This window comes from Littorina saxatilis, linkage group LG17, assembly GCF_037325665.1.
Source record: "Littorina saxatilis isolate snail1 linkage group LG17, US_GU_Lsax_2.0, whole genome shotgun sequence".
In the NCBI taxonomy this organism is placed as follows: domain Eukaryota; kingdom Metazoa; phylum Mollusca; class Gastropoda; order Littorinimorpha; family Littorinidae; genus Littorina; species Littorina saxatilis.
The window spans coordinates 19701942-19718346 of NC_090261.1; the positions used below are offsets into that span (position 1 = coordinate 19701942).

A 16405-nucleotide genomic window follows, 5' to 3' on the forward strand; every position below is an offset into this window, starting at 1 on the left:
CACTGGGGATCGGAAAAAAAGTTCGTCTTAACCAAAATTCGTATTAAGAAAATTGATCGATTTTTTTATTTTTTTTATTTTTTTTTTTAAGTCTTGTACATTTTATGGTGTTTCAATTTGTTTCTTTCGCAACTTTCATGCTGCTTCACGTTTAGACAATAAAGTGACATATTCAGGTACATGTTCATGTGTGTCTCATGTTGAGTGATGATTGTTGAGTTTGAGTGAGAGTGAGCACACAGATGTTTCATCCCGGAGTTGTTACGTTTTTGGTCACACACACGCGCACACACTGACACTGTCCACATTCGCGGTGTTCCTATCATTTGTCCGGAATCACTTACCTTGGCGACCTGCACGCCTTTCACCACGTTTGAATGGATTTGCAAGTACTGTAAGTTAGTGTGTTTTAGAACGGAAATTAAGTGTTTCAGTTTGAAAACTTGTTCTGTGCTGTGTTGAAGCTGACATTGTTTGTATTGGGATCAGACAACTTTAAGCACAACAAAGAGAGTGAAGATGAGATGGACGAATTCAGCATCATCACTCATCATCTCCCTCTGAAACTTGGCCTTGAGAAAGATGATGATTCCGATGCATATTTGTGAATCCAGACATTTCCTTGCAAAATGATCTCCCTGTGATTTTGGTTTAATGATCTGTTTTGTTTGTTGTTTTCCTCTTCTTGATTACTTCTGTGCCCAAATGCGCACTGCTAGCAACCTGATCCATGGGTTACATCTAATATGGTTGAATAAAACTTTGCTACCCAAACAATTTGTTTTGTTCTTTGGTAACTCATTTTTGTGGGCGAGTGAATTTGTTTGTGGGCTAGTCAATTTTGAAATTCACAAGCCCACAAGGCGAGTGAATATTTTGGAACTTGCTCATGCCTGTCCAAAATGTTTTGAATCCACCAAGAAAGCCTGTTCAATAAGCACTATGCTTGAGTACGAATCCTAAATGCCAGATATTGTTTACAACTGTATACAATATCTGTCACATTGGAAATGAGAATCCAGTGAGATTCCGAATCGCACTAGTGGAGATTAGAATTCCAGTTTACACTAGGGCAAACTAGAATTCTCATCTCCAATGGATATTTGTTAGTGAAGATTGGAATTCCAGTTTGCCCTTGTGCAAACGGGAATCCAGTTTCAGTGGAGATGGGAATTCCAGTTTTCACTAGGGGAAATAGGAATTGGGGAAAATAATGTGTTCAAAGGTTTATGATTGTTGTTAAAACCATTTCATCTTGAGTCATTCATGACTTTAAGGCTTACTCATTGCAGGTATTGAAATGCAGAAATAAAAATAAATATTATTGAATTAATATAATCGAACAACAGAGTAATTGCGCACAATAAGGTTTTATTATCAATATCATTAAACCATGACTATCATGCAAAACAATTCCTCAGCATTCCGAATCTGGTAGTGATTTTTTTTCTGCGAAGCAGCCTTGGGCAGGTACGACGGTTATAGTCAGCCAAGTAAATAGATCTAAAACACGCGTGAACGAGCTTTTCAATGGCGTTTTTGAAGCCTGCGAATGTTGTGTTTACAAATCATTTCGGGGGCACCCTTCAATCGATATACGTACAGACAAACAAAATATATGGAACGAAAGCTAAAAGACTGGACAGTTACCTGTTGTTTTGACTTCTACAAATCCAGCAGGTCTTTAAGTTTAATGCAAGAAAGACTCAAACATTGCCTTTTTACAAGCAAGTGTAAATGACAGAGCATCGAAGGAATGCAGTAACCCATAAGTCAGAATAAAGAACAGGCCTTGCTCTTTTGAATGAGATATGATTTGGCAATGTACACAAGATTTTACACCTACCCCCAAGGTGATTTTTCAATAACCCCGTCGAAAAGGACACCCTACTTTTGGCAGTAAAATGCGCCAAAATGCGGTGAATGTTTAGCCTTTGTCGTAGGATCGAAGCATACAGCCCAGCGATGCCATTGACTTACAACCACAAATAAATATGTTCAGAAAACCCGCTTCATTAAAATTTTCAGTGCAATAAATGCCGCAGACTTGCTCCGTTTTTTTGCTGTGACTCAAAAACAAAACTAACTAGATATGTGACGACATTCACATTGTGATGTCTTTTTTCACATTGCCATGAAGTTGCATGTGTCATCGATGGTTGACGTTCGGATCAATGTGGGTGCAGCTTTGATTGAATCTAACCGAACAGCTTTGTATAGTAACAACCTGTGTCCTTGGGATCAATGTTTTTTGGTAAACTTCTTCGTATCCGTCACTTTGCTTTTGACTTGAACAGATCAAGATCGGCTTGGGTTGTAAATCATCTTACCCGGGTCAATGACCGAGTTTTATCTATGAGACGGTCTCCTTTCCTTTGATGTCTGAGAGGAAACTCTGCCTGCCCCAGTTTACAGACACTGACTCTTCTTACCCCGGGTCAATGACCGTATGAGGCTGCGGTCTCCTTTGATGTCTGAGATGAAACTCGAACAGGGTGATAGTACCAGAAACATGCATTATCACAAGAGAGGGAGTGTTATGTTTCTTTATATAGCGATGTGGGTACATGTGTTCTCTTCTTTAGCCATACATAAGCCGATACCGGTCAATAGGGTGCAGGGGTTCAAGTTGAGGAAAAAAGTTGCGCCTCACAGTCCGGTACATAGATATGAACAAGGTGACTCGCCATAACACCAAGCAAACCACCGAAACCCACCCCTCCCGTCACTCCTACGCCCAAATCCCTTACCCTCAGAGTACCCCATCCCACCAATCTAACCTTACTGGCAGAAAAAGAGTGGTAGAAGCAGTGTGTGACAGTCACTGTGTGTGTGTGTGTGTGTGTGTGTGTGTGTGTGTGTGTGTGTGTGTGTGTGTGTGTGTGTGTGTGTGTGTGTGACAAGGGGTAGACGATGGCGGGGTTGCACGTGCACCAGCTAAAACAAAAATTCGTAAAAAAATAGAAATAAAACATTTGACATCTTTACTTGGGAATTCGGTAAGATGAGTTCTTGGCAATTTTTAATCTCGGATAGCACCATTTTGCTCCTTCCTACAAAAAGTTTTTGGTGGGGGGTGGCATGCCGTCCGTACCCCCTATCAGTCTCCCCTATCAGTCTCGGGCATGCTTCGCGACCTCCATTTACACTTTTAAATTCTCAGTACACCCCCCTTTCAAACTTACTCTACCAACTGACCTACTGGGCCCCCAAATGACTGTTCACTTTTGTGTCAGTCAAATCATGGGGGTGGGGTTGGGGCGGGAATAAGTGTAGAGTAAGCAATAAGGAAACATCTTATTTTTGGAGGCAGGTATTGTAACTGCATATTGAACTTAGCTGTGTTCAAATTTGGTTATGATGTGATGAAAATTCTGGTGTTCTAACGTTTTTACTAAACTACTCACAAAAAGTCAAGGAACACTTTTTATATTACGCAATGCACCAAAACCAGTCAAGACACAATGATGATCGTTCGCACATATTTAATTTCATTATTCGACAGTTTGAATATAAAACAATCAAAGCGATGAATGGACAAATCCATTTTTGGCAAATTTTTAAACACAGCAGGGATCATTTTCAAAAGTCACCAAATTTTCAAAGTTCATTCGACTGTGTGAAAATCACGAAAACAAAGTCAATAATGAGTGCTGCCTCCACGATTTGCCAGGCACTCAGTGCAGCGATGTCTCATGGACTCGACAAGCCTCCTCAGGTTAGCCTGGGGTGCAGCCTGCCACTCTGCTTGAAGGAATCCCCAGAGCTGTTGCAGGTTTTGTGGTGGAGGGTGGTTGTCGTGCACTCGGCGCTCCAGTGCATCCCAAAAGTTCTCAATAGGGTTCAGATCCGGACTACAGGATGGCCAGTCCATCCTGACAACCCCTGCTTGCTGGAGAAAGGCGTTTACCAGCCGAGCACGGTACGGCGTGGTGTTGTCATCCATGTAAACGGAGTGGGCTCCAATCTGCTGTAATGTGGGTACAGCAAAACGGCGAAGGATCTCGTCCCTGTAGCGCTGGGCGTTCAGTCTGCCTTGGATGAGGTAGAGGGGGGTTCTGTGATGGGCAGAGATCCCACCCCATACCATGATGGAACCCCCACCATGGGCAGTCACCTGCTGAATGCAGTCATCGTTGTAGCGCTCCCCCTGTCGCCTCCACACGCGCACACGGCCGTCGTTGTGCTCCAGGCTGTGCTCCGTCGTTGTGCTTCATCAGTGAAGAGGACCACAGCCCACTGCTGACGTGTCCAGCCAATGTCATGCCTGGACCAAACTCTGCGAGCTCTCTTGTGGATGAGGGTTAGCTTGGGGCGCTTGGATGGACGACGGGCGTGGTACTGGGCAGCATGCAGGCGGTTGCGAACAGTCTGTGTGCTGACGTTGGTGTTGGTAGCAGCCCGTAATTGCCTCATGATATAGTGATTCTTTCCATTCATTTATGTACACAAAATAGTGTTTTATTTATCATTACTAAAGCTAAAAATGTCAGTTGGGATCTCGTTCAAAATCACAATATTTTCCGCAAAGTTGCTTTGACTGATAGGTTTAAACGCTGATTTCTCGGATATTTTGTACAAAATTATCTTTCTACAACCTGATTTACAAACAAGAAACACTACTGTTTCCAGTGGTAGGCTTTGCAACATCTAATAATCTATTTTACTTTCCTCGGGTATGTCCCACTTTTAAGCACCACCTTTTGGCACAGGCTCATATAATGTCAATATCAAAATTGAATAAAGTTCTGCTTAAACCAAAAACTGTTCAATGTTAACCGGCATCATGTAAAGGCCTCATTCAAACAAACGCTTCACTCTTTCACAGATTGGGGAAAACAAAGAAAAAGCTCCAGGTTTCAAAAACATGTTCGCCAGCCATTATGGCACATGAGCACGAGCTTTGCCGATCACAATTTTGTGATTACTTTCATGGAGTTTTCTGAACTTTACCTGCATGTTCTGTTTTAGTTGTTGCAAAGTTCTTTGCAGAACAAAGTAAAGATCCGGCGGATGAGATTTATTTTGACAAAATAAAGTAATGAGCTGAAATAGATATGAGAAACAATGGCTGTACTTCAGTTTGCGTGCCAAAGTGATGTTGTACATGGAAAGGATTTCAGGATGTTTTCACATTGGTTTTACCTACTGACTCAACTGGAGATGAAGTAAAGTACACCAAACTCATGATTATTTTGAGAAAAGTCGTTATAGGTCCATTGATGGTAGGTTGTATGTCTTAACAGAGAGGGGGACTTGATATAGAGGTAAGAAATACTAAGAAATAGCAGGACAAATAATGTGTCAAGAAAAAATGAGTTGTAATATTGAAGGGGATGGTAAAATAGAGGGGTCGTTAAGGGGAGGTACCACTGTACTGCTTTAGCTTCACAGCAAAGTTTTACACAAATGTATCCACATCCCCTTCACATATAGCAGATAGAAACTTGTATACTTACAAAGTGAATGCCACTGGCAGAGACAGCAAGAGAAAAGACACAATGAAGACCAGGCCACTGTAAGCATGTAAAGTCGAGGCGTAAATGGCAGAGAAGACAAAGGGAGCCAAGAAGTAGGTGATGCTCTCTCCACAATGCATCATAGCAAACAAGGACCCTGCACACAAATGAACAAACAAAGACATGATGTCCTGGATGTAACTTAAATCAATTAATTTAATTCTTGACAGGGTTAGTGTCAAAACGTTGCTGACACAGTGACAGTACTTCCAGTTTGCTCAACATGTTACTGTATCAACATCATTACTGTGACTGTGTCTCTGTCCTGCCCACTTTCTTCAGTCTTTATTTCTTGACTGGAACTGTGGTGAACACTTCTTGCTACTGGCAGCAACAAACCCGCATGTAAGTAAATTACCCCATCAAAAAATGTATAAGGCTTATAGTTATCATCAGAATTAGAGAAAAATGTATGAAATAATATATATATTGGAACATGGTGCCCTCTCAATGTCCATGTGTCTATCAGGCATGGGAATTCCAAAATAGAAAAAACTCTGAAAACCAGGGGCCGCCTAGGCCCGGGCGGGTTACAGGGGCAGAGCCCTGTTGGGGGGACCAGGCGGGCGAAGCCTCCCGAAAGGAAAACGAATTTTAGCATTTTAGACCAATATTTTGATAGTTCTCGTGTAAGAAAATCATGGATTGAGAGACAATAATACAGTGGAACCCCTCTCTAGCGACCTTGAAAATGTTGACAAAAATCGGTCCTTATGGAGGGGGGTCCTTACAGAGGGAGGGGGCGGGGTCAGGGGGCCACAAAGAAAGTCACCTCAGATTTTCTTAAAAAAAGAAAACAGAGAAGTTTGAGTTGCTGACGACCGTTTCCTCAAGCAAACTGCTTCGATTTCATGTTTGACATTGTCGATGGTGTCCACCAGTTCTGGTGCATGTTTCAATGCAAAAAGAGTTACCGTATTTGACGGATTACAAGACAAAGTCGTTACACAAGCTGTTAGATCGGTCCTTAGACGTTAGAGCGGGGTGGTCGCTTCACTGGCGACAACTATCTAAGGAAACACATCGGTTAAAAAAAAAAGGGTCGTTGTGGCGGGGTAGTCGTTAGAGAGGGGGGTCTTTGTGAGGGGTTCCACTGTATACATATAATTTAATTTACCTTTTTTTTTGCCGTGGACAATTTTTTATTTTCGCTGAAACGTAATTTCCTTTTCGCGGAAATCCGCGATTTCGCGGACAATTCCCAAGCCTGGTCTATGCAGAGAAGCAGAACACATCCTCCAGGACTACAGGGATCTCTAGATATATTTCAACAGCCGAGGGAGGAGGCAGGGATCGCGCTAGGATTTTTCAAATTGAGTTCATCTTCAATACTGATCACTTTGGTGGTCAGTGTGGTGCAATTAAGATTTTGTTCAAAATAAGGCTTGTAGTTACATTTGTATTGTGGCAATGCATTAAGATAATGATAATGTATAAATTCATATATTTTTTGCTGTCTGCATGATGCATTTAATTGCAAACTGATAATAAAATGTCGAAGTTGTGACCCAAAATGGCTTTCCTAAAGAGGAATGGCTTCAGTGGGTCAACTCAAACAGTGATATTGACGACATCAGTGCATCACCACAAGAAATTATGCTTTTAATTTAGGCTTCATGCATTAACAAAACATTGTGCTACACTTTGTTTTTTTCCTTTAGAAGTGGATATTGACGCAAGTATGGACGAAAAATTGCGTTTCAGACGCATCACTAAGTGTCCCATTGTGATGTATTTTTCACTTTCCCAAAGTCGATGACAAAATAAAATCAGCTTGTCCACTATGCACATCAACAAACTATATCCAAAATACTTCATTTCGCACCCTATTAGCTTACAAATATTCGAAAGATTTGGATGCTGAGAATATTTTTACATAGCGGTGTCTCAAGTGTAGCGTCTGAAACGCAACCCAAACAATCGCAGAAAATGTGTTCGAAACTCGAGTTCAGACCGGTTTCCTTGCGTTGACGGAATTCTCCGGGAAATTCCACACAAACCGATGACGTTTACACAGAAAATCCAAACACATTTTGACCTTGGGACACAAAAAAAAGTGACGCGTCCCGTCTTCCGGTCACTCGTGCATCTGAAACGGAAAGTAGCACTTTTGTCGACAAGCTGTGAAATCGATGATTTTCTTCAATCATCTTTGACCATCTGCATTTGAGGTTGGTATTTTTATATGCTTTTAGTTCCATGCATCATTATACTTTAATGTATCGATTGGAGATTGGATTTCCCTTCTTTGAGTCATGTGACGTCAGAGGCCGACAAAACTTTATAATTTGGCTTTTCAGGTTGACCGAAACTTCAAAGGAACTCAACAAAAAAAAACGTCATGTGTTTGATTGCATGTGTGTGTGCTGTTCAATGTCAAAACAACAACAAAGTGAGTACATGACGTGTATTTTGTAGTTCCTTTGAAGTTTCGGTCAACCTGAAACGCCCAAATATGAAGCTTATGTGTTTGATTGCATACATGACTGTGGATTGCATGCATGTGTGTGTGTGCTCGTTCAATCGTCAAAACAACAACAAAGTCATAAGTACCTGAAAGGAATTCGATTGATACATAAATGTTATTTACGTGTTTGACCAAAATATGACATTTTACACAGATCTCGACAGTCATTGTTCACCTCGACCGCTAGCGCGGTCTCGGAGAACAATGACTGTCTCGATCTGGGTAAAATGTCATATTTTGGTCAAACACGCAAATAACGTATATTATTTTTTTAATGTTTGTGTTTTGCTAGCAGGTAACTTGATCTAAATAAACCGTGTTTACATTTTCTCTTTGTGTCCCATGCAACTTTCTTTCTTTGTTTGGTGTTTTACGTCGTTTTCAACCACGAAGGTTATATCGCGACGGGGGAAGGGGGGAGATTGGGATAGAGCCACTTGTCAATTGTTTCTTGTTCACAAAAGCACTAATCAAAAATTTGCTCCAGGGGCTTGCAACGTAGTACAATATATTACCTTTCTGGGAGAATGCAAGTTTCCAGTACAAAGGACTTAACATTTCTTACATACTGCTTGACTAACATCTTTACAAACATTGACTATATTCTATACAAGAAACACTTAACAAGGGTAAAAGGAGAAACAAAATCCGTTAGTCGCTGGGGAGAATCAGGTAAATTCTTTCTCGTCCCAACCAATATGGGACTCCCCCAAACCTGCGGGGGGCCGAGTCAGCCATGCTGACCAACAACAACAAGAAGGGCAAAGCCCATACGACTCACATGCTTGACCTTGACATTTACATGACCTTGACCTTGACGGTCAAGGTCAAATAACTAAACCTAGCAATGACATCATACACTAAGAACTGCTTTACACATTTTTCCTACCAAAATACATGTGACCTTGACCCAAGGTCAAGGTCATCCAAGGTCATGCAACACAAAGCTGTTAATTCAAGACATAGGAAGTACAATGGTGCTTATTGGCTCTTTCTACCATGAGATATGGTCACTTTTAGTGGTTCACTACCTTATTTTGGTCACATTTCATAAGGGTCAAAGTGACCTTGACCTTGATCATATGTGACCAAATGTGTCTCATGATGAAAGCATAACATGTACCCCACATAATTTTTAAGTTTGAAACAGTTATCTTCCATAGTTCAGGGTCAAGGTCACTTCAAAATATGTATACAATCCAACTTTAAAGGACCCTTGCGACCTTGACCTTGAAGCAAGGTCAACCAAACTGGTGTCCAAAGATAGGGCTTACATTGCCCTGTATAGCATACATAGCTAAGGTTGCCATTCTCGATAACTTCAGAAAAAAATGCGAAAATGTGAAAAATGGTCATTTTTAAGACAACAATTACGGCCCCTGTGACCTTGAACTTGAAGTGAGGTCAAGTTGCCGCACATGTTTTTTGATATCTTGTAACCATACACCATCAAGCCACATCAGGTGTTGATAGACTTAATAGTGTCCAAGAAATATCCAACGTTAAAGTTTTCCGGACGGACGGACGGACGGACGACTCGGGTGAGTACATAGACTCACTTTTGCTTCGCATGTGAGTCAAAAATGGCGTTGAACCACAAAAGTTACTGAAAAACACAAGTCCAAAATGGACAGAAATTCAGCAACTACAAGGCAAAAATTCCTGTCAATAAAACGACAAAAGGAACGAGCTCACCAACTACAAAAGCCAGCAAGCAAAGTAGACGGGTAACGTGGCCGGCAGGTGTCAACCAACACAAGAGTCAACCACGGGAGCGCCAAAATCAGACAACCTCCTCTCAAGAGGCTGAAAAAGTCGTATGATTGTAGCCACGTGGTGATAGAGGTAGTGACGTAGTACACACCAATGGGAGGTAACTCACAGAGTATGTGCTCATTACCATGGCTATTTTTAGCTCTTTTGGTGATGGGGTTGCTTCCCTTTAAAAATGTTAGACAGGTAAGCGTTTTCAGACCTTAGCATCTCAGACTGTGTAAATGCTATATGTGATTCGGAGTAAGAATATGTAATTTAATTTGTTTTATGATTTATCTGTGCATTTCCTGTGTAAATAAATTTATAGTTTGCATTCATACTTGCAGTGTTAAAATTTCTTCGAGTGGTGGTCAGACTGTACATGTGACATTGAAACTATAGATTTTCTGATCAAACATGATATATATATATATATAATAATTTATATATCACATTTTTGTGTGCATGCATGACTCCATAACTCATTCTAAATCAAAAAGACAGCATTTCAACAAACAAAAACAAGGAGTAGGAGTTTATGGTGTCCCGTGTAATTCTGTAACGCTGTAATGGTTTGTTTTTTTCTCCTGAAAACCAAGTGTGACCAAATTTTATACTAGCTGGGCTACAACAACTAAGTGGTGTTGTTAACATTTATAATAAATTTAGCTTCATTGTACTTTCCTTTGCTAATTTAGAGAAAGTTTTGTTTCTAGTGTTCGGATGCTACGGTGTCCCATTGTATTTACAACTCTTTAAGTTCACACATGCAGTTGGGGGTGCAAGGTCTGTTCTAAAAGTCTTATTGCAATGTCATCAAGCATATCATAATCAAAAATTAATGGACATCTACTTTTTTTGCGATATACACAGGGCTGAATATTGGCGGTCGCCTGATCGCCCCCGGCTGGTTCGAAATTCCTCTGAAATCGCCCGCCGGGCGGGTTCAAATTTCGCTGAAGCACAAAGTCGTTAGGCAACGTTGTTAAATCCTTCAGAGACTTTCACATGTTGTAAAACAGTTTCCTCTCAGATAAAAACTCGGTCATTGACCCCGGGTAAGAAGGTCAGTCAGTGTCTGGACAGGCAGCTGTGTTCAGATTGCAAGTACTGGTCATTGACCCAGGTCTCAAGGCCAACCAGCTTTTACAATGCATCTGCCTTTGATCTGACCGCCCATCCAGAGCAAACATATTCCCCCTCTGTATTTTTCCTTTGATGTGCCTGCTATGTACCACTGATCCAGTTTCTGGGAAATGTATAGGTCATTGACTGCAGGGATACTCTGTAAATTTGGCTGGTATGCAACTTTTATACTTCTGCTTGATCAAACAGTAATATTAATAACACACACATAAAGAAAAAGAAACAAAACAAGAAAGCAACTTTGAAAAATTTTTTTACAATTGTAGTCAGCTTTTTATACAAAAAACATAATTTAAATTTAAAACAAGAAGAGCAAACGCTCGATCGAGTCACTTTCGCAGTTCTGAATATTATATGAGGCATCAGATGGACAGGAAGAAATTGCTATTCACAACACAATACAGATGTAAATAATTTGATGTAAAGAATAATCCTATAAAGTTTGAATCAAATCCGATGAATAGTTTCAGAGATATGATATTTCAATTTTTTTCCTTCAAGACATACCTGTGACCTTGAAAAAGGTCAAAGGTCACCAAAGCAGACGTCAAAGTGTAGAGGTCACTGGGAGTCACGTTCACATAAAATTTGAGCCCGGTCACTTTTATAGTTTCCGAGAAAAGCCCAACGTTAAGTTGTGTGTTGCCGAACAGAAAAGGCTAGTTATCTCCCTTGTTTTTCTGATAACGTTCGTAAAAGGCTACAGATGTAAATACTTTGATGTAAAGAATAATCCTACAAAGTTTCAATCACATCCGATGAACTTTGTCAAAGATATAAAATGTCTAATTTTTCCTTTGACGCTGACCTGTGACCTTGAAAAAGGTCAAAGGTCAACGAAACCATCGTTAAAGTGTAGAGGTCATTGGAGGTCACGACTAAACAAAATATGAGCCGGATCGCTTTGATAGTTTCCGAGAAAAGTCCAACGTTAAGGTGGTGTCTACGGACGGCCGGCCGGCCGGACAGACTAACACTGACCGATTACATAGTCACTTTTTCTCAAGTGACTCAAAAATTGCTGATTTACTCTTTTGTTTAAAGTGTGTGTTTGTTTATGTGGTAAGTAAAGTTCCATAGTAAATTACTTTGTAAATTGTGTGGTAGGGGGTAACTTTCAGTGAGGTTTAGTGTGTGATTGTGTGACGGGGTGTGAATGTTGTTTTGATTTCTTGTTTCTTTGTGGTGGCTTTTATTTTAAATTCTTTATTAAAACAAGGTTAATTATCATTATATTAAAATATAGCATTTTAGTCATCAAGTTTTTTGTGTGCAGACCTGTTTACCCTAAACCCGAGGCAAGAGTACTTTCCCAAAAAGTTGAGTGTATTTTTCAAAAAGTTGGTGTACTTTGCAAGCAAAGCCATATATGGGCTAGGGAAAATGTACGCGTGGGTGCAAACGTGTTTGTGTAAGAATAGCATGTCTTGTGAACACCTTCAGAATTTAACTCCTTCCAATACAACAGGGATAAAAACAATTTTATTTACCTGTCAGTTTATAGCATTATAACCAGTGTCTTCCAAACAGATTAATAATGAAAAGATGAAGTTCGTGAAATAACATCTACGGTTGACATTGCTTCAGCGCGGACTACAGCCTTTTCTTCTGGCAGGATTTGCTTTGCGGGAATGAACTTCATAATTCCTTGGCAGCTTTCAGCGGATTTCTTTGCAGCAACCTTGTCCAGGTGAGTTTAGGAACTGCAGTGTCGTTCGATGTCATATTTCCCAGCATGGGCAACGGAGAAATCTGATTTACAATACTTGCAGTGTGCATGACTTTTTCCCCTAGTAGACTCCACAATTCCTAGTTTTTTCTTATATTTCTCCAAGAAAATCTGCTGCTTCTGCTGTTTAGACTTGGTACAGTCATCCAAAACGGGCACATTTTTCTGCTTCATTTTGCCACGATTGTCCAGACGATCGCACGTGCCAACAAGTTACAACTGAACAAGGTTTCCACAGCTGAAGACTCGCTGTCATGGTTATCTCCCTTCGACCGAAACCGGTATCAGTTGTACCATTCCATAATCAGCACACCAACACCGGAAAACGTATTCTAGACTTTTTCTTAAGCGTATTTTGTGCGTGTGTCGCGTATTTGCGTACCGATAATAATTTGGCGTACAAAATACGCCCAAATCGTACTGGTAAACAGGTCTGTGTGTGTGTTTGTGGTAGTTATTAGTAGTGCAAATCCACATGTATGCATAATAAGTATGAATGTATGTCTTTTGTGTTTGTGGTTAGCACGCTACGAGCCACTGGGGCGGTTGTAAGAAATCCCGGCCAGTTGGGATTTTGGGGGGCGGTTCAATTTTTGACTTACTGCCCCCCCCCTGGCCGGTAGTAAAAAAAGTTAAGGTACACCCCTGTATACATAGTGATGGTGTCCCAACGTTGCATCCGTAACGCCAGAATACCCCCCGTACTAAACATGCTGCTCCTGGTAAAAGGATTCATGGTATTGGTATCCATTTTGTCATTTCAAAATCTGTTTCTACATTGTTCAAGGTATCTAAAACCTTAACAGTTATTGTTTTTATCTTTATTTTAAATTTTAGCTCATTTTCCCCCTTTTGGTACTAGTACTGTAGATGAACTCAATTGCGTACGGCTTACGCAATGTCGGCCAAAAAACGCGTAAAGCAGAATCGATTTTGCGTCACACTATAACACAGTTAAATCATGTCAAAAACACGCATTTCACTCACCTATTTCCGGCGCTCACATCGGCTCTGGAATTCGCGGCAAGCCCTGTCTACAACGTCCGCACTTGGGCTCACGGCGATACGCATCAGAGTGTCAACTTTGGTGTATGTTCTGTTTCAAAAAACCGACCGGCGTTGTTTTGCGTCGCTTGCGACAATCTTATACCGAGAGCACGTCACCTCATTTTGTTTTATCCAAAACAGACTTTAGATTTGAACTCGCGCGCGCGCGCTTGTGCTATGTTTGATCCAGAACAGACTAGAGATTCTAAACTCACGCACGTGTGCTATAGTCTGATTCAGTATTGGGATGTGCTGCTGAGCATGCCGTTTTGAATAGAAGTTGTTTTGCGTACGCGTTGCGCATAAGCGCCGGGGAAATGCGTGGGCGGATTTTAAAACGCGTCAAATACGCAAAAAACATGCGTTAACGCGATCCCAGAGGAGGTCTGGCGAATCCTCAACAGTCTACGCCCTGGTGGACAAACTGCATGGGCCTGTGGAGGAATTATAGCAGACCAACTTTATCTTGAAAACTGATCTCTAAATACACTGACAGGCGAATTAGAAGAATAAGTTTGGCATTAGTGAAATTGATTAATTAATTCACGAATTAGTGCAGACTGACCTTGCTGTGAAGGAGCAATCCCTCTGGATACTGAGGCGCGCAACATCGGAAAAGGCAGGAGCTCAAAGGCAAGCAGAAGGATGGCTGCAAAAAACAATGTTTAATCAGGATTAAACTCCTACTAAAATGTGTTGTACTACTAGTATTACAGTAGTAGTAACCATACTGCTCATTAGTTGTATAAGTTAACATAAAAATTATAATGGTTTTGTGGAAGGGCTCTTTCTCTTCAATATATTTTTGATAATTTTGATCAATACAGTATAGATTTTGTGTGTAAAAATTCACATGAAATTGATGAATTCACTTAAACCAGTAAAAGTAAACGGATGAACTACTCTGATTGCTGACTTTGTAGAAAAACATCTGTCTAGTTAACCTGTTTCTATGTATACAGTTACACCAAAATTTCTACTTTAAAATGTTATTTCTTGATTTCTTTTTTTTACTGATGGTAATGTACATTCGATGGTTTACAAGCTGCATCTGACAGAACAAACGACTTACAAAAGAAAATAAGGGTTTCATTGTGAACAACAGCAATCCACAGTGTTCCCACAGCCTTGGACGCCAGACCAATGAAGACTATGGAAGTGTCTGACAAGAAGCGCTGGAAGATAGGCGTACAGAGAGCCGTTGCTATGGCAGCCACAGCCATGATTACGGACAACAGCAGTCCAATCTTCACCCAGGGGGCAGCTCCTGTCACAGAGTTCCTCCATGAGTACAGGTACGGCTGACCGGTCAAGTACAGCACAAGGGTGTTCTCTTGACCGATGTGGACAAAGGCGTACGTCTGGAAAGCCAAGATGGCCAGCCATATCTTGACGAGAGCAGAACTCTGGCAGCATTTGAAGTATTTGACCATGGGCTGGAAGAGGTCCTTGAAGCAGTTGCCAGAACTGCGATTCCTCCTTGGGCTCTGTTGCTGTTCAGCGGCTGCAGCCTCTGTGGTTTCCTCGATTAGAAAAAAGGAGATAAGAAGAGCAATGATGCTGCAGATAAAAGCAAACCAGAAAGGCCTGAGGAAGCCAGCATCTTTCACCCAGAACCCCACCATGAGATTTCCCACAGCATACGCTCCGCCGTTCAGGAACTCTTGAATGGCCAACCTGGACGTACGCTGGTCTGGTTTTACACTGTTTATTGCATAAAATGACGACCCGGCCAGAAATGCTGTCATACTACCGCTGAGTCCTCTGAATGCTGACGCAAGGAACAGGCCGTCAACACTCCAGCCTGTGTACTGTATGAGTATGTAAATGAAGGAGTACAAGCAGCTTCCCAGCGCAGGCAACCATAGCATAATACGATGGCGCCCCGTACGGTCACTCAGGGCCCCTAAAATAATAACTGTCACAATCGCCGGCAAGCCCTCGGCAATCTGAAGACCCAGCACAACCAACACACTCTCATGGTGCGCGTCATTCCATTGGGCACCACGGTGTGTCGTCCCGTTTGAATTTTGCGTCAGACTCAGAAAGTCCAGTCCGTGCTGTTTGTAAATCTCCGTTTGAACATATTCCTGGAAAAGCGGTAAAGTCATGTGGCGAGCCAGGAAGAAAAAGAAGAGCGCCACTTCGACAAAATAACTCTGAACACTGTCGATGATTTTAAAAATGCGAGACATCAACTTCCATTTCCATGTTCTTTGGGTTTCAGTTTCACTGCTCTGGGACGGCCGATACCGCTGCCGCATTGGACTCCTCTCGTTCACCGTCGTCGACATTTTTGTGTCTATCGCCCTCGAATCGAAACTCACGATCAAGGTAAGGGGCCCAATGAGTCATAGCCCGCCCGGAAAGATCGGAGGATTTCGTGGGTTGAGCGCGACGAGATGAATGATGTGACACAAAAACAACAGCAGACAATCCATTCCTACACTGCTGCCCTCTGGACAAGTTCCGGTTTGCACCGTCTCATGCGCACCTGCTTCTCAGACTGTTTTTGATCTATTCGCTGACATTTCAGGCTCCACTTGTACAAAATCACAAGAATAATATTCTAAACTGATTTGCATCCTCTTCTGTCGCATTTTGAACAACGAACCTAGGTTTGTAAAGCAAAAAACTGAAGTTTGATGATTCAAGGGAAGGAACTCCTGTATTTCACGCACCAATACTTGTCGAAACTCAATTATCTTCCCCGACACTTTCGTTCTCGCCGGTGTCTCGCGA

General features: G+C 41.5%; 1 protein-coding gene across 1 annotated transcript in view; it reads right to left on the reverse strand.

The window, feature by feature from the left end:
* Nucleotides 1-16108, reverse strand: part of LOC138952790 (lysosomal proton-coupled steroid conjugate and bile acid symporter SLC46A3-like) — a 31462-nt gene extending 15354 nt beyond the window's left edge. The window contains exons 1-3 of the mRNA XM_070324530.1: nt 14736-16108; nt 14229-14312; nt 5460-5616 (exon numbers count right to left, since the gene is read on the reverse strand). Of these exons, the coding sequence (XP_070180631.1) occupies nt 5460-5616; nt 14229-14312; nt 14736-15957 (1463 nt within the window). The 5' untranslated portion in view covers nt 15958-16108. The remainder of the gene's footprint in view (nt 1-5459; nt 5617-14228; nt 14313-14735) is intronic.
* Nucleotides 16109-16405: the final 297 nt, after the last annotated feature.